This window comes from Haliotis rubra, unplaced genomic scaffold, assembly GCF_003918875.1.
Source record: "Haliotis rubra isolate DU_JTF1 unplaced genomic scaffold, ASM391887v1 Scf768, whole genome shotgun sequence".
NCBI lineage: Eukaryota > Metazoa > Mollusca > Gastropoda > Lepetellida > Haliotidae > Haliotis > Haliotis rubra.
The window spans coordinates 196853-219961 of NW_025767488.1; the positions used below are offsets into that span (position 1 = coordinate 196853).

Here is a 23109-nt window from a genome sequence, read left to right on the forward strand (position 1 = left end):
CTTCTTTCAGGTCCCTACACATTCAGTATTGGTGACACAAGTGGTCTGTCGGATTATGTACGTGGAGGAGTGGTCACAAAGGTTAAGATGCCGAAGACACTGAACTTTGTAAGTATTGTTTAAGAGTTTGGTGGCAGCCATTGTAGTGTTTCTAAGGACAGACGCATTGAACTTTTATATGTTGATTAGGTCAGTTTGGAAAATGTTAACTTCTGATTTTTTTTTTACCCAGTATTTGTAATCGTTACCCAGTACTTGCAATCGTCACCCAGTATCTGTAATCGTTACCCAGTATTTGTAATCATTACCCAGTACTTGTAATCGTTACTCAGTACGTGTAATTGTTACCCAGTATTTGTAATTGTTACTCAGTACTTGTAATCGTTACCCAGTATTTGTAATTGTTACCCAGTACTTGTAATCGTTACCCAGTATTTGTAATCTTTATCGAATATTTGTAATCATTATCCAGTATTTGTAATTGTTACCCAGTATTTGTAATCGTTATACAGTTCTTGCAATCGTTACCCAGTGTTTGTAATCTTTATCGAATATTTGTAAATGTTATTCAGTATTTGTAATCATTACCCACTGCTTGTAATCGTTACCAAGTATTTGTAATAGTTACCAAGTACATGTAACCCAGTATTTGTAATCGTTACCTAGTATTTGAAATCGTTACCCAGTATTTGTAATCGTTACCCAGTATTTGTAATCGTTACCCAGTATTTGTAATCGTTACCCAGTATTTCCCAGTATTTGTAATCGTTACCCAGTAATTGTCGTTACCCAGTTCTTGTAATCGGTACCCAGTATTTGTAATCTGTACCCAGTATTTGTAATCTGTACCCAGTGCTTGTAATCGTTATCCAGTATTTGTAATTGTTACCCAGTATTTGTAGCCGTTAGCAGGTACTTGTAATCGTTACTCAGTTCTTGTAATCGTTATCCAGTACTTGTAATCGTTACTCAGTACTTGTAATTGTTATTCAGTACTTGTAATCGTTACCCAAAGTTTGTCATATGTATCATATGGATTTGTTGCAGCCCTAATATTAACCATGGTTTGGCTCCTGAACACAAGACATAACTATGGCTAATGTCTCTGCCGTCAAGTGCAGCATAATACTAGTTGATTGTTAGTCGTAACAGCATGTAAAAGTATTTATTCTGGGTTTTTTTCTACTTCAGAAATCCATCAAAGCATCCCTGGAGGCTCCAGAGTGTTTGATCACAGATTTTGCAAAGTTTGATCGACCAGGACAGCTTCACATAGCTTTTCAAGCATTGCACGAGTTTTTTAAACAGAAGGGGGCTCTACCAGCACCGAGGAACAAGGTACAGAACAGACAAATGAAACCTGTGATATATTCTCAAACATAGCAAGAGTTGTGTCTTGTATCATGTCAAGTGCGGTATGGAATAACAAATACAGTATGGGATATATTGTTATGTGTTATATGGCAACTCAGCATGGTCGATGACAAAAGCAGCATATAATGTATTGTAAGGCATAGTGACAAATACATTATTGGATATATTGTTATATGTTATATGGCAACTCAGCATGGTTGATGACAAAAGCAGCATATAATGTATTGTAAGGCATAGTGACAAATACAGTATGGGATATATTGTTATATGTTATATGGCAACTCAGCATGAGTCGATGACAAAAGCAGCATATAATGTATTGTAAGGCATAGTGACAAATACAGTATGGGATATATTGTTATATGTTATATGGCAACTCAGCATGGTCGATGACAAAGCAGCATATAATGTATTGTAAGGCATAGTGACAAATACAGTATTGGATATATTGTTATATGTTATATGGCAACTCAGCATGGTCGATGACAAAAGCAGCATATAATGTATTGTAAGGCATAGTGACAAATACAGTATGGGATATATTGTTATATGTTATATGGCAAAACTCAGCATGAATATCGATGACAAAAGCAGCATATAATGTATTGTAAGGCATAGTGACAAATACAGTATGGGATATATTGTTATATGTTATATGGCAACTCAGCATGAGTCGATGACAAAAGCAGCATATAATGTATTGTAAGGCATAGTGACAAATACAGTATGGGATATATTGTTATATGTTATATGGCAACTCAGCATGGTCGATGACAAAAGCAGCATATAATGTATTGTAAGGCATAGTGACAAATACAGTATGGGATATATTGTTATATGTTATATAGCAACTCAGCATGGTTGATGACAAAAGCAGCATATAATGTATTGTAAGGCATAGTGACAAATACAGTATGGGATATATTGTTATATGTTATATGGCAACTCAGCATGGTTGATGACAAAAGCAGCATATAATGTATTGTAAGGCATAGTGACAAAAGCAGTATGGGATACAGGGCTACAGATAAAGGGCAGTACAGGCGTAATGTATGCCTCAAAATCAATTAAGTCACGACATAATATAAGATTTCAAAGCGTATCGTAATGCATACATTAATACCTTTGTAATGCGTCTAACATTTAATTTCCGTCGCGTATCGTGCAAATGGAAATCTATTTGGGATAAATACTTGTCAAGTTTCTTTTTTCTGCGAAACCACGATTTTGACACATGAGGAAACCCGACAGCAGGAATCACTTGCGTTGCCATGCAGCGATATGCGTCACTATTTTTTCGATTGGCTAAAACTACACTGTTCCTATTTATATCCAGTCGGACCTGACATTTCGCACATCACCACGGTCGCTCAGTTATTTCTCAAAGCGTCTTCAAATACAAATACATGGTTGGAAATAGTGATCGATGAATCGTCCCAGACAAACCACATCACCAACTTCGCTCACACAAAACATGTCAGTACTCCTTCAAAATTCTCAGTACACCTCCACTTGCAATATGATGTGTAAGTACACTTTCGCACCCCCAAAAAGTTATCTGGAGCCCTGGGATATATTGTTTAGACAAAAGCAACGAGAGATATATTGTTATTACACAGCAGCATTGAATATAGTGCAATGGCAAAGGAGCATTGAATATAGGGTTAAGACAACAGCAGTTTGGCAGGTATTGGGAAAGAGAACTTAGACAATGGGCCATTTTCACAATTATTAGCCATTTTCTGAATTTTGAATGGGCCACTGTCGTCGTATCAATAGTAAACTTCAAATTTTTAACTAATCCTGCACTAATTACTTCCTGCACTTATTGCTTACTTACGAAAACGTGGCTGTGCCAGACGATTGACAATTGCGTGACTGCGATCACTTCCTGGGCTCGGTAAACATCCGTCTGCGCGCGCATCACCAGAAGGTGACGTCAGCCACCTCAGATTATTGCTTTTATGCACACCTCGCAAGAGGCGTGTGGTTTGCCAGCTCGACTGTTTTGTATCCTATGAATTTTTCATTGTGTACTGTTGTAGTGATGGTGTTTGTGATAAACACGGTAGTTTCATCACTATTATCGGGTCACTTCGGTTGTGCCACTGTCTCCGCTGACCTCTACGTCGGGAGACGGACACATCTTGCCCTCGAAGACTTCAACTAACATGGTACCTATACCGGCGCATGCGTTTACGCACTCTTGTCTTGTCATCAATAGGGCAGCCCAGGTGGATGAGGAAATTAAGCGTGTGAAGGTGTTTCTTCTTACAAGGCACGAGACTCAAGGGATGATGGCCCTTGATTTGGAATCCACACTGATACTCCTTCCTATCTCAACTTAGCTTCGGCTATTAACACTGTCTCTCAAGACCTGACAGAGATGAATCCGTACAGGATTGTCACCTCTCTTCTATATGCATGATGGCTTGGTAGTGAATGGTCCTCACTGTCCTTGGCGCCCATGCACTTACTAGATCTGATAACCTCAGGTTTTCGGCCGTGAGATCAATAAGCAGTTTGGAGCTCAAGGCAGTGTTCCTCACCATCCGTCACTAGGCGCAATAGCTAACGGGCAACACAATTGTTGTGGGGTTTAACAAGAGTTTGACCAGGTTACTATTCCCAGACGTTCCGTCTCTTTCTAGTAATAGCTGACACCCATATCCATCTGAGCACTCAGCATATTCCTGGGTGCGGGTACATCTTAGCGGACGCTATATTGGGATCTGACAGAGTCGCTTTCACAGAATGAATGCTACACAAAGAGATACCGGTTTATGTGTCTCCGTCTCCGAATGGTCAGCCTGGGCAGTGGATGGCTGAAGTCTTTCCTGGGGGCGCTACACGCAAAATACGTTTCCTCCGCAATATATGTTTCCAAATGTTTTAGTCACAATCAAGAATTAACAACTTGACTTGACTAAACAATTTTTATTTTTAATTTTTTTTTTTTAATGTTTTTATTTTAGACTAAATTTAGTTGGTCCCAGATGACCAACCAGAGGTTGGTTTCAAGCATCAAGAGCTCCTCTTCAACTAGCCAGATTTGGAAACATCCTAGTGCATCCTCATCCCATGCCAGAGCGGTTCAATTATCACACTGCATCTTCAGGCGGCATTCTGCGCCAATTGCTTTTCAGCCAGAGCATTGTTACTGCTTTGCTAATGAACATTGGACTTCCATTAGGCACATGTATAACAAGGGGCAGTCGTTCGAGCAGTTGTGTTGCCATGAAGCAGGATCCGCTGAATGTATGCCCCCTGTTTTAGCTGCCTCCCTGCTGTATTTTTACAGGGGAAGGGGTTTCAAGATGACTTCTGTTAGTGGCAATTCCTTCATTTTGGCAGTCCCCATTGACAGGAGCTACTGTCCGTGCTTCGCTTGTTTAGTGCTTGAGTACCCAGGCTGCAGTTTTGACCATCCGCCAGGAATCTCAACACGGTCTTGGACCGCCAACGCGTTGTCTTGCAAGCCACTCATGAACACTTCCCTTGCAGACTTGCACGATGCGAAGGGGTCATCGCTTGGTGTTAATTAGGTCAGGTTTGAGCGACACGGTCATGGTTCTGTGCCTCTGGGTATTTGATTGGGATTTCATCACTATAACCAAGTTGCCAGCGAAATGATCGATAGTTCTCTCTTTTAAGCCTTTATCCTCTGTTGTCGGCGTTGACAAGCGTTCCTGCGTTACTTTTGTGTTCAGCTGATGTACTCAGTTTGTACATTAAAAGCACCCAAGCCGTCGGAGACATGTAAGCAAAACCACGAGTGTTTTGTGGATACGGACAACCATTATTCATGCGTATAATGTGGCTGGTCTGGTTTCCCCTCATCTACGCCATCCTCATGTACTTCGTATACTTGCCTGGACTATGGCACTTCACAGTAACTGTACAGTGGCATTGATAATGCATGAGTGTTTCTAGACGTCGGACACAGTCTTCGCCAATCAGTATCCACACCACATGTGTCCAACACTTCAGACTATTGGTGCCAGACCAGCCCCGCACCAATCCCCGACGGATATCACCTCATTGTTGTTCGCCACGAAGCACGACGATGTTGTGTGGGGAATGAGTTGTTTTGAGAAAAACAGCTGGGTATGTCAGTTAAGGAGTCACACTTGAATAGATTCTCAAGTCCATGCTTTTTACTGCGTTCCCTAAAGCTAATAACGCTTTAAAGCCGTGTGGTCTTTTTCCATTTAAGCCTGCCTGTCTTATATTAATTACCACTGAGATATAATCACTGTTTGTTGACCATTCTTCCAGGTGCAACGAAGGTACCTTCCACCATGCTTTTTCTTCCCATGAAGCATGTCAGCGCCGTGTGGGAAGAGTTGTTGTTCTGGAACAACTGGGTCTGTCAGTTAAGGAGTAACACTTGGGTTAACTTTCGAGTCACTGCTTTTACTGCATTTCCCTAAAGCTTATAACACTTTAAAAATCGCGTGGTATATACCATTTAAGACTGCCTGTCTTATATATGCTTATTACCACTGCCTGATCGTCACTCAATGTCTGCTTTAGGTGCCACGCCCGGTTTTCCACCACCGCGAGCCATTCCAGGGCAACGACATTGACCGAGCCTGTCTTTGTTTTTTACCTTGCGAGGCGATCCCGCCAGATGACACGCCCTCCATCCTGGATACAACTGCAGGAAGTAAGTAGTGCAGGATTAGTTAATAATTTAGTAAAATCCTAAATATTTTTATATTTTGTATGCTTATCCTGCACTACTTATGATAACTTTAAACCACCCTGCGCTTTCAGCTACCTCCCCTCTTTGTTTTCATATAGGATTTTACGGCAATAATCAGAGGTGGCTGGCGTCACCTTCGGTGATGCGCACCGGACGGACTTTACCCGAGACCAGGAAGTGATCGCCAGTCTTTGCTTTTCAACATCAATGCGTCTGGCACAGCCACGCTTCGAGTCGTAAGAAATAAGTGCAGGAAGTAAGTAGTGCAGGATAAGTATACAAATATAAAAAATATTTAGATTTTACTAAAATATTAATGGGCCATTTTTTATTCTAATGTGCAAAATGGCCCATGGCCCCTGCCTTTCCTAATCCCTGGTATGGGATGCCAGTTACGTTCCCCAGATTTGTCCTCCGTACAACAGTAATGCTATCCCCTTGTAGGCTGATGCCGATGCGTTCCTGGAGGTGTTCAAAGACGTCAACTCTAAGTCAGCTGCAAAGGTTGATGAGTTTGATGAGAAAGTGGTGAAGGAGTTCGCTGAGGAATGTCAGGGAGATCTCTGCCCAATAGCTGTAATGATTGGTGGCGTCACAGCTCAAGAAATCATGAAGGTAGGATTTCAAACATTATCTTTTCATCTTTTTTAAACAATAATAATGACATCAGGCTATTGGTGTTGCAGTTGATTCTGAGTGAGAATCGCTGGCCTTTCATCATATTCATTTTGGACAAGACAAACTAATGCAACTATAGGCCATAATCCAGAATTATAAAGGAATTATATCACAGTCATATGTCATCCATAGTGATGGTGTGTGGTTCTGTGCAAGGTCACAAAGCAGTAGAAGTTAAGAAACATTGGTCGCAGAGAGCCCTTAGATAGGTGACTGTTTCTTGCAGCTTGACTCTTGAAGGTCATCAGTCATTCGCATGATGTAATTGGAAAACCGAATTATATTTTGTACTTGTTATGATGATGCTTTGCTGCTGAACATTTGTTCCTGGGAATTGCTGTAATATATTGTTCCTGTGTTTCCAGGCCTGCAGTGGCAAGTTCAGCCCTATATTCCAGTACATGTACTTTGATGCCATCGAGTGTCTGCCCAAAGACACAGAGATCCTGACAGAGGAAGAATGCAAACCTGTGAGTGAAGGATGATCTGTGAGATTTCAGGGCAACCAACATCCACTGAAACAATGGCAGTGTGGGCCAAAAAACATTATACTGACCTCTATCTTCTGTCTCAGTAGCAGTTCTATGTAGCAGTTTTCTCTGAGTTTGAACGCCACCACCAGTTATCTTTGTCATGTCTACTACACAAACGTTTACTTGTCTCAATAACAGTGATACCCGTCAAGATCCGGGGTAGAATAGGTCTTCAGCAACCCATGCTTGCTACAAAGGCGACTATGCTCGGGATTGGGTGGTCGGGCTCGCTGAATTGGTTGACACATGTCATCGGTTCCCAGTTACGCAGATCGGTGCTCATGCTGTTGATCACTGGATTGTCTGGTCCAGACTCGATTATTTACAGACCGCCCGCCACATAGCTGGAATATTGCTGAGTGTGGCGTAAAACTAAACTCACTCACTCACTCCATAACAGTGTCTGTTATGGAGACAAGTAATTCATGCTTTTCTATTAGTTCTTCTTTAGCAACATTTTATCTCGGTTTGAAGGTCAGAGATTGAAGCCTGCTTTACAATATTGTGTTTCAGAGGGACACACGCTATGACGGACAAAGGATTGTGTTCGGAGAAACATTTCAGAACAAGATTGGTGATCTCAAGTACTTCTTGGTAAGTATTCTTACAAACTTGTTCATTAAGTTAGACCAGTTTCCTCTCTGGTTTGGATTTGGCTTATCTGGTATAGTTTGTTTTACTTCCTGCATCTTGGCGTTAACCCTGTCAATAGAAATAGGCTCAGACAAAGCTTGAAGGAAAAGTAAATTAATTAATAGTTTTTGAAAGAAATGATCATTTTGATGTTAAGTAGCAGTGCTGATGATGTTCTGAGTTGGAGATGTGATTGATCACAAATATGGTCTTCATATGGCCATGAAGATCCGGGTTTGAATTGGCCTTCAGCAACCCATGCTTGTCGTAAGAGGCGACTTAGGTCGGATGGTCAAGCTCACTGACTTGGTTGACATGGTAGCTGGAATATTGCTCAGTGCGGCGTTAAAATCCACAAACAAACAAACCTTGTCAGTCAGAAAAATGTGACACTGAAGTGTTTTAGAGTTTATCGTGTTGAAACTTCACATGTACAATCCACTAATATATGTGAAGTTTGTAATAGTGTTCAGTATGCTGTAGTATGGTTGTTTCTAGGTTGGAGCAGGAGCTATTGGCTGTGAAATGCTCAAGAACTTCGCAATGGTCGGTTTGGGATGTCGCAAAGGGAAGGTGATCGTCACAGATATGGACACCATTGAGAAGTCCAACCTCAACAGACAGTTCCTCTTCAGACCCTGGGATGTACAGGTATGTATAGGGGTTACACTGCCGTTTGGACTGTGAGGAGGAAGTACAAATTGTCTGGAATCACTGAAATAATCTGTCCTTTCTCAGCTTATCTGCAAGTCGAAGTCTTGATTAGTGTTATACTGAACCCTGAGTAAGAACAAGCTTTGGTGACTAATGGCTTAGGGATTAATGTCAGGGTACTCTTCCTGTATGCTGTAGTGAAAAGGGAAGTAGGGTAGCCTTGTGGTTAAAATCACTCGTCACGCTGGAGACCTAGGTTCAGTTCCCCACTAAGGTACAATGTGTCCGTGGAACCAACTATTTTCTTCAATAGTCATCACATGTTAATCATACTCGTCAGAATCCACAACCAACAAAACGTTTCTGCTTATTGCACCTAATTCCTTTTTGATGGCTATTTAGTTGAATATTGTTAGTTGTCTGTGGCAGCTGCTGACGTCTAATAAAGATACAAATCCAACTCAGTTACCTGCTCACTATACAGACTAACCAATCAACGATGCAATCGAGGTATACAAGATTGGTAAAAGGTGGAATCAATTGTTGTGGCCTCACATGTAATAGAGTAGTTCCATGACAAAGACGATGTGATAAGAATATAGTGTGTATTTTAAAGTCACAATGTCTGTACGCAGTGTTGAACCAGTGATAAAGCCGTGTGTTCCGATCCCAGTCCACTATGTTGGCATGATCGCCAGTTACAAAATGTTTCAGAAAACAAAATCCTCCACAGCAGCCAACGCTGTGAAGCAGATGAATCCAAGTTTCAACATCGAGGCCCGAGAGGACCGTGTTGGAGCCGAGACTGAGAATGTGTACACAGATGAGTTCTTCGAGCAGCTGGATGGTGTCACAAATGCCTTGGATAACGTGGACGCAAGTGAGTAGCATCTTGTCATTAAGCTCGTCACTGGCAGCCATGTTTTACCGGAATATTGCCGAGTCTCTATCATCTCCTTGCATGCATGGTATTCCTGGCAGATATCAAGGGTTGACCTTTGGTGCGTGCGTCAGTTATGTAGCTAGAATATTTAAAAAATTAAAATAACTTTTGAAAGAAAGTGAGTTTGAAGGGAGATAACTCTGGTCAGTAACCTTTTGGAGAGCACCAATAGTGTGGAGGAACATTTAGGTTTCTGAGAAGGAATTTGTGCTACATTGCTTAAGTATGCTAAGATGGTAATATTGTAATTTATTGCCTGTTCAACTTTCAGGAATGTACATGGATCGACGGTGTGTGTATTACAACAAGCCCCTGTTGGAGTCAGGGACACTGGGAACAAAGGCCAATGTTCAGGTATGTAATGACTGACAGGTATGCAACAAAGGTGGAATACTGACGGTAACGTCAAGCTCTCAGGGATGGCAATTTTCCGCTGATCTGCGGATTTCTGCTGATTTTATTTCAAATTGTTCAATTGTGAATCGTCCTAAATCCATTGAGAAACCCTCAACTCGATGACACAATATTAAGTTTTCAGCTGAAAATAGATTTTCCTGTTGCCATCCCTGAGCTCTGTAACTTATTTCTCTTTAGTGTATTTGAGCCCTCAAATTTTGCTAAAGCACCCATCTTGAAGGTAAACGGATAGCCAATGTTTGTAGTGAATGAGGATCTGGCGTTTACAAGTACGACCCTAGTCGATAGTGGTGGCCAGGGACGTTGACTCTTTATCAACCACTTTGTGAATTGTAATGAAAGGCGAGGTTTTCTGTGATGTACAATAAATTGTCACTGTTCCATTTTGGGGAGATTTAATGTTGGTATGTAGCTGAGATTATGAGAGAAAAATAGTTTTACTAGAGTCATGCATCGAACTTGTTGCTGAAGTTATCACCTGGAAATGTGGTGATGTGACGTGGATGCTTCTTCTGATGCTGACCGTGCGATGTATCTGTTACAGGTTGTCATTCCTGGTGTAACAGAGTCCTACTCCTCATCTCAAGACCCACCAGAGAGATCTATACCCATCTGTACTCTAAAGAACTTCCCCAACGCCATAGAACACACTCTACAGGTATGTCCACTTTACATGTGTAGTGTAGATGCTCATGACGTCAGTCACTGGATTGTCTGGTCAACCAGCGAGCATGACCACATGATGCTGCAAGTTGTTTCTTACCACAAACATGGCTGGCTGGTTTGTTGTTTAATGCTGCACTCGGCAATATTAGAGCTATAAGGCGGCGGTATGTAAATCACATCTGGACCAGACAATCAAGTGATCAACATCATGAGCATTGATCTACGCAATTGTGATACAATGCCATGTCAACCAAGTCAGAGTTTAAATCTTTGAAGGGCATTTAGAAGTGGAATGCATAAGAAAGCCAGTTGTTGCTAGTGGACAAGATCGTGGTGGCTTCCCATTTGATGGTGTGGTCCTTGTTGTCAAATGGGAAGCCACCAAGATCTTTTCTTTGTAAGTGCCTCACGTATGTATATATATTCTCCCTTATACTCCCTACCATTCACCTGATGAAGGAGCAAGCATACGCTCCCAAACGTCGTGTTATTCACAATAAAGAAGTGTTGACATCCATAAATCTTGCTTTTCTTAAGTCAGAGTTTGTTATTTGTAAAGTGCAAGTGTTGAATGTGACTACTTGAAATAACATGTCATTGATGTTTGCCATTTAGTGCTGTGTGCTAGATATACTTGTTTGGTGACGAGTCAAATATTGTTTTATTGTTGCAGTGGGCTCGTGATGATTTTGAAGGCATGTTCAAACATCCAATGGAGAGCGCCCAGCAGTATGTTACAGACCCCAAGTTCACAGAGAAGACTCTCAAAACACCAGGATACCAGTCTGTAAGTCTCCAGTAAACAATGTTTCTCTTATCTGGTAAACCAGGATTTAAATAGTCGCTATGTGTGTGCATGCAATGTGTTTCCTGAGATAAAGAAATATTGTAACAAAACTAACAATAAAATTGATCCTCTGCATGTAATGTGGTTGCTGAGATAAAGAAATATTGTAACAAAACTAACAATAAAATTGATCCTCTGCATGTAATGTTTGTGGAAATTTTGCAGTTAGTGCGAAATATGTACACATTAGTGTTGGGAATTGGTTAAAATCTCATAACTGATGATTGGTTCATTACTACCGATCAATCATCGAAAATAATTGGTTAGCGTCATTTATGAAATTTGTTATGCACATTAAAATAAGGGAACAAAATGTAGTTCTTCTGGGTTTTTTTGGCAAAATTTCACATCTTTAAAGGATGACTAGTATGTTAGGAACATAATTTTCTTGGAATCTTTAAGATAAATTCAATCATGATTTGAAACGAGCTTGTAGTGCTTACAAAATGTAACAGACAAAACCAACCATGTGAAAAATATTGTTAATGAAAACAAGTGTTCCAGAATTGTTTGTGTTCGATTATGAGAAATTATGATCGATTGCTTGGTCGTTTAGTCACTACGACCAATCTTCGATTATTTCAATTAATCGGACCACCACTAGTACACATGATAATGATTGAGTTTGTTACCTGTGGGTTATAATCTGGTTTAAACTGATTATGTTTCTAAATTTGACGGCACCAAACAAGTGGTTTCAAAGTGGTAGATGTCGAAGGGTTGCGTCACTTTGAGTTTTCCTCGGACAACAAGTTCTCATTTTAGTTTCTCTTGGACATAGTAAATTCTGTTCAATGTATTATTAGACCAGTTCATGTTTCTTCTTGGAAATACTATGCTAAATTAAGCATGGAAATCAAGAGAATTTTGTCCTTGTCTAATGTTAAAGGTTCAGTAGGGTGTCTAGTGGTAAACGGGCGGTGGGGTAGCCTAGTGGTTAAAGCGTTCGCTTGTCACGCCGAAGACCTGGGTTCGATTCCCCACATGGGTACAATGTGTGAAGCCCATTTCTGGTGTCCCCCGCTGTGATATTGCTGGAATATTGCTAAAAGTGGCGTAAAAATCACTCACTCACTCACTCACTCACTAGTGGTAAACGCTTGTCATGTTGAAAGTATAGGTTTGATTCCCCACATAGCTCCAGTGTATGAAGCATATTTTGGGTGTCCCATGCTGTGATATTGCTGGAATGTTGCTAAAAGCCATGTAATCTTATATTGTCTGTCTCTCACTCTCAAATGTTAATAGTTACACATTATCACCTAGTCTCCTGCCTTGCATGATGGTTTTGTAGTTCATGTGGTTTCTTTCATTTGACAGTTTGAAACATTTGATGCAGTGAAGAAAGCACTTGTAGATGAGCGTCCAGCTTCCTTCGAAGACTGCGTCAAGTGGGCCCGCAATGTCTTTCAGAGGAACTACTACAATCAGATTGCACAGCTGCTGTTCAATTTCCCAGCCGATCAGGTGAACTCTTCTTCACACGATCAACTCAGTAAATCAAAGCTGGTGCTTCACTGTGCAGTAAAGTACATTAATGAACATTATATCAAACTATGTTTTTTTGCACTTCTTGCAGGTGAGCCCTGGTGACAAGAATCCTTATCTATCTCTTGTACCATAGCAGTCTCTCTGCTTCCCCTGTCAAATCGCTGTGCGAGATTTTGCACACAACCCTTTGAGTCTTGCCAAAAATGGCCTAATGGGTTTGCTTTTTTAGTTGATTTCCATTTCTGGTAAAAAGCTGGAATACTGCTGCTAAGATAAATAAACATTGTCTCAAGTTTCCATGGCAACAACTCTTGAGTTTGAAAATGCCTGTGAAGCTTATTCCCAGAGCATATCTTGAAAACAATATTTCTTCGCCAAACCTGTCACTTTGATAGTTGACGTGGTGAGTTAGTGCCTTTTGATTGGTTGGTACTGTTGAGTTTACGTGGCAAAATCGAGGGTAATTGGAATGTTTCCTAGATGTCTGAGTCTCTCAATTCTTGAAGAAAATAACCCCACAAAAACTGTTCCATTTAACATGCAGTCAGTATTAGTTGATGTTGATAACATGAATGTATTTCTGATGATGGGTTGTGTTATCTTCAGCTCACCAGTTCAGGAGCCTTGTTCTGGTCTGGTCACAAGAGGTGTCCTCATCCGATAATGTTTGATACCGAAAATGTGAGTGTCATGCCATGTGTTTCTAAATACTTTACTTATAAATCTTATGCTCTGCATATCATACAGTAAGACAATATGACATTGTTGCATTAATATAAGCAAATTGAGGCCCTTTGGCAAAGTAATAATTTTCAAAGAACTTCGCTGGAACAGTAGATATGAATTATTTTACATGTTCCTTTGTGCAACAAATGTGTCACATAGGATTTTTCTTTTAATTTGTTTCTTTCACAACACATAGGATTAATGCCAGCTGAATATGCTTGGTTGTTGAGCGTCAGTGTGAAGTTGTTTTTTATCTACCTGAAGTATTCAATGATTGTTCTTGAAACACAGCTGAAGTTTGTCTGGATCATTGTTTAGGGTTTACATGTGGACTACATCATGTCATGTGCAAATCTTCGGGCTGAGATGTATGGCTTGAAACAAGTGCGAGATCGTCAAACCATCAAGGACCTAGTGTCCAAAGTGGTGGTACCTGAGTTTAAGCCAAGGAGTGGTGTCAAGATTGATGTTACTGACGCTGAAGCTCAATCAAGGCAGCAGGATATATTTGGTGAGTTGCACTTAAACTGTAAACCATGTCATTTTCAAGTTATTTTACAATCCTGGCTCTTGATAATAATACACAGTGAAATCTCGTATGGTCATGGAAAAAATGAAAAAGGGGTGGTAACCTACTGATTAATGCAGTTGCTCGTCATGCTAAAGTCATGGGTTCGATTCCCCATATGGTTAGAATATCTAATGAAAGAGGGGGCGGAGGGCTAGCCTAGTGGTTAAAGCGTTCGCTCGTCATTCCGAAGACCTGGGTCGGGTTTGATTCTCCACATGGGTAAAATGTGTGAAGCCCATTCTAGTGTCCTCTGCTGATATTTTGATGGGGTATTGCTAAAAGCTGTGTAAAACCATATTCACTCACTCACTCAGTCTGAGAGAATTTTGAGTGTGTAGATTGTTATATAACACAGATCCTCACCAACTCAGATGGACAGATGAACATGCAAGCTGTGTTGGTGTAAACACAATTGTCTTTAGATATTTCAGAGTATATTCTTACTCCTTCATTCACTTGATGGAGTTAGAATATACTCTGAAACGTCATGTTCCTCAAATAAAAAACCTGACATCCATAGATATCTCACCTTTATGTGTATCACTTCTAAATGCTGTTCAAAGACACAGTTGTCTTTAACAGTACAACTTGATATTTGAGAAACATTCTGTTGTTTTAGTGTGGTGTTTGCCATGATGTAGAAAACTTGTGTTTATTTTTCAAAGTGCATTTGAAATTATCTGAATTACACAGTGAATTTAGAAGCTTGCGTCATTGCTGACGTAATGCTTTTCGGCCCTTGGTTCAGATAATGTAAACTTCTAAACCTAAATGTTTGCCAGTTGACTGCTCAGTGCTGATTAAATACCTGACCTGCCTCACCTTGTTTTTTGTTGTTATTAAACAATCACAGTTGATGTCTTGATGAAAGTTCCAAACTCAAGTTGACTCCCAAAACATGCCCATGACTCCCTCTCATGACACCAGGGAGTCATGATGACTCCTAAATTGTTATGCCTAGGGCAAACACTGTTAGTCTCTTTGATGTTTTGGGTACTGTTATTTGATACACTGTTGTTCCACAGACCAAGACCAGCTGGAATCCATGGTGAAGGCCCTCCCATCTGCTGACAGCTTCAAGGGGGTCAATCTTCAACCCATTGATTTCGAGAAGGACGATGATACCAACTTCCACATGGACTTCATTGTGGCGGCCTCCAATCTCAGAGCAGAGAACTATGATATCCCCCCAGCCGATAGACACAAGGTGAGCTTTGTACCAGGGCTACTGTTATAGAAATGACATCTCTTACAGTTTTGTAATAATGAACAGACTTCATGGATAACAACTTCTGTTTTTACGTGAGTGTGATGTTTCGATACAGATTCTTGTACCGTTGTCAAACAGGAATAATAGTAAAAGAAGTTGTTATCCATAAAGTTTGCTCAATATTCTCAACTTCTACAATGCCACTCAAAGAAGTCTTACAGATTTAACAATAGTTATGATTTTGAGGCTCAAATCATTCCAGCTTCTTGTCCTCGCCTAAATTATGACATCAAACTGATTTCTTTTCTTATTTCAGAGCAAACTGATTGCTGGTCGAATCATTCCTGCTATTGCAACAACGACAGCCATGGTTGTAGGTCTTGTTGGCCTGGAACTCTTCAAAGTGAGTCATGTTTACAAAATAAGCAAATCATCAATTTTTAGGTAACAGCGATAAGCAGATCTGATTAACATACGTGTTCTGTGAAGATCTGGTTACACAAAAGCAGCACCTGATGGTCAGACTTGCTGGTTGTGCATGTCATATTATACCCAGTTACATTGTTTTGAGGGGCGGTGCAGTAGCCTAGTGGTTAAAGCGTTCGCCCGTCACGCCAGAGACTAGGGTTCGATTGTCCACATGGGCACAATGTGTGAAGCCCATTTCTGGTGTCCCCTGCTGTGATATTGCTGGAATATTGCTAAAAGCGGCGTAAAGCCAAACTCACTCACTATGTTGTTTTGTGTTCATGATATCAGTCTGGATTTATGGGTTAGCCATGTTGTGTTTTATAGTGTGACAGCATACCCTGAATTGTGGCTGGTTACTCATGTTATCAATCACTGAATTGTCTGGTCTTCATTTCATTATTCTTACAATGCAATGCTACAGCTAAAATATTGCTTAGGTCAGCATGAGAAAACTACAAAGCATGCTTATATTGATTATGTTTACAGTGATGATGGATAGGTATTCATGGATGATGCTATTGTTATTTCAGCTTGCTCAAGGACATAGGAATGTAGAGGTGTTCAAAAATGGATTTGCAAACTTGGCGCTGCCATTCTTTGCTTTCTCTGAACCAATCCTCGCCCCCAAGAACAAGGTACGTATGAAGCTGAAAGGTGTAGCAACAATCTTAGATGGAAAGAACTGACATTCTGTGGTTGCCATATTTAACACCTGTTACAGTACATGCTCTCAGCCACTTTTACAGCAGTGTTGTAGTAATCTGTATGAGCATCTGCTTGGAGGACCTGTGAAGATCTGGGTTAGAATTGATCTTCAGTAACCCATGTTTGTCGTAAGAGGCGACTATCGTGAGGTCATGCTCACTTGGTTGACACGTCATAGTATACCAATTGTGTAGATCAATGCGCATGCTGTTAATCACTGGATTGTCTGGTCCAGACTTGATTATTTATAGACCGCCGCTATATAGCTGGAATATTGCTGAGTGTGGCGTAAAAGTAAAACTCACTCACTCACTCTGCTTTGAAGGTGGAAGGTTGGTGGTGCCATGCACGGCCGTGTCATTCCAACAGATGATAAAAGATGGTACTTGTTGTCTGGCGCTAGGCATTAAGGGAGTATATGATGGACTGCACCATGGTGTTTCAGTCTCCCTGCTTGATAAAATCAGCATTAGTCTGTACAGTTACAAGCTGCCGCATGCAGAGATTCATGCACAGATGCATATTGTTACACAAGTGCAATGATTATTAATGTATTGTTCATCCCTTTTCACCTATCCCCATGAAATGAGGTGTCTAGTACATTGTTCCTGTTATTAAAAGGGGCGGTGGGGTAGCCTAGTTGTTAAAGCGTTTGCTTGTTACACCAAAGTCCCAGGTCCAATTCCCCATATGGATACAGTGTGAGAAGCCCATTTCTGGTTTCCCCCACCGTGATATTGCTGGAATATTGCTAAAACCGGCATCAAACTAATCACATTCACACTCCTGTTATTAACATAAGTGATTGAGCCTTCATTTATTCTCAGCTGGGACTGTTGAATATGTTGCTGTAAGCTTGTAGTTGACCAACTGTGTCTCTGTTACAGTACTATGATGTGGAATTCACCTTGTGGGATCGCTTTGAGGTACAAGGGGAGATGACTCTCAAGGAATTCTTGGCCTACTTTCAGGTAATGCTGATATGACTATTCATCATATTACTTAGTGCACACTTATGTTACGTTTTGGATTAGAATTGGGTTTTAATAGGGTATTTGGGGCGGTGGGGTAGCTTAGTGTTTAAATCGTTCGCTGACGCCGAAGACCTGGGTTCGATTCCCTACATGGGTACATTGTGTGAAGCCCATTTCTGGTGTCCCCCGCCGTGATATTGCTGGAATATTGCTAAAAGCAGTGTAAAACTAAACTCACTCACTAATAGGTCATTTGCTATTTCTCACTAACCAGTTTGTTCTGTATAAGCAAGTCCTAACCTTCGGTCATTGAACTGTTCACCTGTGATTATTCTGAGGTTAGATGTCCTTCAGTATGATATTATACTGTTTGTTCTCAAAGTGATTTTTTGAGTGAAGATTCCTGGTTAGAATATGTAAACCATGTTTGTCTTAGAGTGACGACTAGTCAGACACACCGAATTGGTTAATGCATAGCTCATCACTTGATTGACTGGTCCAGAATTATTTTCATTTAGCTATCATGCTGGAGGAATGTTGTATATGTATATGTGGGGTAGTGGGCTAGTCTAGTGGTTAAAGTGTTCACTCATCATGTCGAAACCTGGGTTTGAATCCCTATGTAACGGGGATGGCTCTTTCACAACACCACAACTCCGTTGAGGCTGCAAGTTCCTTGTTTATTTCTGTAGTTTGTATTGTATAATACACAAGTCTGAAACAATGTATATGAATATATAACACTCCATCAAAATACCTATTTTATCACATTCATTTCATTGCACTTTGTTAAGATAGTTAATAATTGCAATACTACCATTTAACATATAAAAAGAACTCAAAACAAATTGACATCACAAAAATAATGGTTCAGTTACATATTGAGATCCTTAGGAATTATGGAACACATTTGGCATCTTCAAAACAACAACAAAACATCAACGTGTCTCACCATCTATGGGACAACTTGTTTCAAACTGACCACATGTTGTGAGGCACCAACAAAACACCAACCAAACACCAACCAAGGACCTAAAATATGTATGTTTAATTAGCATGGAAATGCTAATTCTCACCAGTAAAGTAAACGTACAATCTGTTTGGACTCAAACATTAATCTGAATCAATTATAAGTGAAATTATTGACACCAACAACTTCTAACCATAGGTCAAAATATACCACCACCAAATGCATAAATTCAGCTACAACAAATACTGAATTAACCTTTCAACAATTTAACATATTTTTGTATTTTATTCCTTTTACATAAAACCAACATACATAAAAGTTTAACCAACCTGTAATTCACCAAAATCACAATCCTCCATCCATGACTTTCCAACCACCTTGCCAGGTTGGGAGAAAGACAGCAACTGAACAAACTTAACACTTTCCAAATGCAACTAAATTCAACATCCAATCAAGATGCTGCACAGCTTCAGCCAATGAAAACCATGACAGCAGACCTGACCTCATTAAGATTTGGCTAATTTGCATAGGAAGTACTACTCGACCCATGACCCAGTGATGACTATAAACAAATCATGGACTTGTGAAAATGTAAACCTTTCCACTGACAATTGTATTCTTGTTTAGGGTGTTATGAATTGATTCCAAACAGGAACATAAGACAAGACATATTAAAATGATTGCTTTTCCAGAAGATTTTACAATTTGTATAATTTGTAATTGTTACACACTTGTACTTGTTACACACTTGTATTTGTTACACACTTGTTTTGTACTTGTTACACCTACACGAGCACAATGTGTGAAGCCCAGTTGAAAATGCTGTTTAAATCTGGTTTCAAGAGAGTAGACATATAGACTACACGAAAGCGAAACAACACCGAATGTAAATAGGAATATGAGAACAAGTACAAAATCGATCAAGACATTGTCTCACCCTGCTAAGTTTCAAGTTAAGTGGTAAATTGTTCATATCATTGTAAAGATGTGCGTCAATACAAAATGCATGACAACATTAGGTAGTGCTCTACATACGTGTGACTTGTTAAGTGGCAAATAGTTCACATGATAGTAAAGTTGTGTATATGTAAACACAGAATAGATGCGAATATTATCCGATATGACTTGTTGATGGTAGTATATTTGTACTGTTGTTCCCAGGAGAAACACAAGCTGGAGATCACCATGTTGTCTCAAGGAGTGTGCATGTTGTACTCATTCTTCATGCAGCCTGCTAAAAGGGAAGAAAGGCTTAATTTACCGTAAGTACTCTTGTTGCTGTTTTTTGTGAAACCTGCATTTCCCCCTACTTTAGTTTGTAGTGTCAGTTATCATGAGTCATCTTGAGATGAGGTGGGGTGGGGTAGCCTAGTGGTTAAAGTGTTCGCTTGCCACGCTGAAGACAGGTTGGTTTCCCTACATGGATACAGCGTCTAAAGCCCATTTCTGGAGTCCCCTGCTGTCATTTTGCTAAAGGCAGCGTAAAATTGAACTCGCTTATCTTGAGATGCAGCCAATGTTTGTTTTATGAGGCGACTCGACCGGATCAGATCGTCAGATGGACTGACTTGGTTGATGGATGTTATCCTTGTATCTAATTATATCCCTGTGCTTGTCATTACTCTCATGTGAAGCCCATTTCTGGTGTTCCGGTGTTCCCCAAAGCTTGAATATTGCTAAAAGCAGTGTAAAAAGCATGCTCTCTCATTGGACATACTTTGTGAAACCTGCCCCAGAACTGAAAAGAGTTCACAGAGTGCTTCTAAGTAAAGACTACCTGTTCCCCGCTGTTTTGTTTTCATGGAACAACTTCTTGATACGAGTATGTTACCAATGTCTTTGATTTCTCTAGAATCTCAGAGGTAGTGAAGAAGGTCTCCAAGAAGAAGGTCCCACCGCATGTGCGTGCCCTGGTGCTTGAGATTTGCTGTAACGATGAGGAGGGTGAAGATGTTGAAGTGCCCTACGTCAAGTACAACCTACCTAGATAGACAGATGACCAGAAAGCCTGCTTGCAATCACTCTCACGTCCATCACGCATGTCTGTTGCTTCATCTGACAAGCAGATGCCAGGTCAAATCATTATGATGCTGATTGTCTAATTTATTCTCAAAGTAACCTTCCTGTCAATGTCCACGCTAAGTTTCCACCAGAATTACATGTTGATAAGTTTCAATGCTTTTCAGCCTTTAGTAAAAGGTTGTAGTGTTGAATCGAGGTCGTCACAAGTTCTAATCACGAAACTAGTTGTGATGGAAAGTTGGCAGCTGTTTGACAAAGGCCGTAGCTGTTTGAAAGATGAAGCGACAACACCATGAAAGCCATTCTGCTGTGTTAATGGAGAGGCTGGAGGCTGTAGTTGCACTTTTATATCCCAAGTAGGCGGTATACATCTTTACAGCCTTATACAGCGAGACAATATTTTCTTTTTGTAAAAGTCTGTATTCACGTTAGGTGTTCATATCTTAAGATAAAAGGAGTATTTTCGCTTGTCAGAAAAAAATGCTGTGGCATCTGAATAAAAAAAAAAGAAGATATAAATATTTCAGTGTATAAAATTCAATGTTTGTGGACAAAGTCGCGCTGATGGATATCTTGTAGTACAACTGCATGTTGTATAGCTTTGTACAAAAAGCTTCTAGTATCGTTTAACTTTCTCGCCTCTGCCTCACTCCGGATTATTTCATGCAGTGCATGTTCAATATGCACTTATTTATAGTTGAGCAAGTTGTTGCAATAAAATATCTTTGGAACACTTATGATAATCTTGTATGCGTGATATGATGTTTAACTGTCAGATCATTTGGTACTTGTCAATTCCATTTGTTAATAAACTGATGAAATCTACCGTTTTGTCTGTATGTGCACCTGGAGGTAAACTAGAACTGAGCAACAACTCCTCACCTGAAATACAGGGATGTTTCAAGGATTCTGAACTAAGTGTACTTTGGTTGTCAAATCAGGAAATTTTGTCAGTATTTGTTAGATCTTAAAATCCCATTCTAACATTGGCTCACACGTCGTAATGTTAAACTGGGCTCTTCCTTTGTTGGGGTAGCCTAGTGGTTAAAGTGTTCGCTTGTAACGCCAAAGACCCAGGTTCGATTCCTCGCATGGGTACATCTGGTGTCCCCTGCTGTGATGTGCAGCTTTGAGAAGTTATTCAGTTGTATCAATGCGTCTGCTTGATATGGAAGGAGAACCAAAAGTGATGCAGGTCAATCAAACCCAGTAGAAACCCATGAGCAGGGACATAGCACCTAAACCCTGGTGCATTGAGTAAGCTGTTTTTTTGTGATGTAAATTTTTCCAGAGTAACTTAAACGTTTGTCCTAATACCAGTCACAGCTGTCTGGAACAGCAATGTTTGTTGTAATTCCAGAAGAAACACAGACTCGTCAGATTGTACAAAAAAATTTATTATAACAATGACTCTACTACAACACACTGCTGCATCATGACCCGAGTTAACGGGCGGGGTCGCCGAGGTCGAGTTGCACTGCTTGGCGCGACCCCAAGCCAGCCAAGTGACGAGTCACCCCATCCGACCTCGCCCCGAGAGAAGTAACAAAGACAAAGGAGGTGGGCCTGGTAACAGCCCCGCCAAGTATCACTCGAGATGGTCACAGCAGCCAGTCACGAGGCAAGACCCGTCTGTTGCCATGACTACTCATCACAATCAAGGGGGGTGGGGTTAGGAGTTGGCAATGTGCCACACCCTTCCCCTGCCCGGGGGAACAGACTCACCAGTAGCCTGTGTTAGGGTGTATGAAGTTAGAAGTATGTACAAGGTGGGGGGAGGGGGGGATGGCTTTGACATCACGTAATGGGCGCCACCACCCCAGCATCATGCATTGAGCTACTCTACAATAAGTACCAACACTCCTGCAAAACTACATATGGCAAAGTTCAAACTAGTGGAGAGAAGGAGAGCCATTTGCAGAAGATATCCCATACTGAATCTTCAAACATCCTATATTGCCAAACGCTCAACAAAACATAGCAGCAGCTAAAACGCTTTGGCAATAACTGGAATAAACACAACAGGAACAACAGTATGTTGTTAACAATAATCAAAAAAAAAACCCACTGAGTATGTGTAAGTATTCATAAATTGCCAATGGTGTAGTAATTTCTTATAATATATAATATGAGACAGGGAATAGAGATCAGAATGTACACCATGATATTCATATATACTCTCTCTCCTACAACACACAGGTCCTGTGGCCAGTAACGCCACATATATATAAATTTATATATAGCTCCAAAAACCTCCATACATTAACATCATCCAAGATGAAACAAGAAATGAGTCATGATATCTAAGCACACAAATTCATCATGGATATGCTGTAGTGTCTACAAGTGTGCTAGCCCAGTCGACGATGGTGACAGCAACGTCACCTGCAACATCTACGACACAAATTGGCAGACTTGTTGGTAGGTCTCCTCATCCTGACATCATCGGCATGGGCGGCAACTCCCTCCTACACCGGCGGCCTGGGTGCTGACGTGGACGCTGACGCTACTGAGCT

At 40.6% G+C, this 23109-nt stretch overlaps 1 protein-coding gene across 6 annotated transcripts in view; it reads left to right on the plus strand.

Annotated features, from left to right (window-relative positions):
- The window catches only part of LOC124260523 (ubiquitin-like modifier-activating enzyme 1), a 46754-nt gene extending 25336 nt beyond the window's left edge, over nt 1-21418 (plus strand). For all 6 annotated transcript variants that reach the window (XM_046694851.1, XM_046694852.1, XM_046694855.1 and 3 more), the window contains 19 exons: nt 11-108; nt 1192-1338; nt 6527-6697; nt 7126-7230; nt 7807-7887; nt 8425-8577; nt 9295-9460; nt 9795-9877; nt 10485-10598; nt 11280-11393; nt 12774-12920; nt 13551-13625; nt 13989-14181; nt 15267-15448; nt 15768-15854; nt 16453-16557; nt 17515-17598; nt 19733-19833; nt 20424-21418. In XM_046694851.1, coding sequence (XP_046550807.1) covers nt 11-108; nt 1192-1338; nt 6527-6697; nt 7126-7230; nt 7807-7887; nt 8425-8577; nt 9295-9460; nt 9795-9877; nt 10485-10598; nt 11280-11393; nt 12774-12920; nt 13551-13625; nt 13989-14181; nt 15267-15448; nt 15768-15854; nt 16453-16557; nt 17515-17598; nt 19733-19833; nt 20424-20562 — 2345 coding nt within the window. In that variant the 3' untranslated portion in view covers nt 20563-21418. The remainder of the gene's footprint in view (nt 1-10; nt 109-1191; nt 1339-6526; nt 6698-7125; nt 7231-7806; nt 7888-8424; nt 8578-9294; nt 9461-9794; nt 9878-10484; nt 10599-11279; nt 11394-12773; nt 12921-13550; nt 13626-13988; nt 14182-15266; nt 15449-15767; nt 15855-16452; nt 16558-17514; nt 17599-19732; nt 19834-20423) is intronic.
- The last annotated feature ends 1691 nt before the right edge of the window (nt 21419-23109 follow it).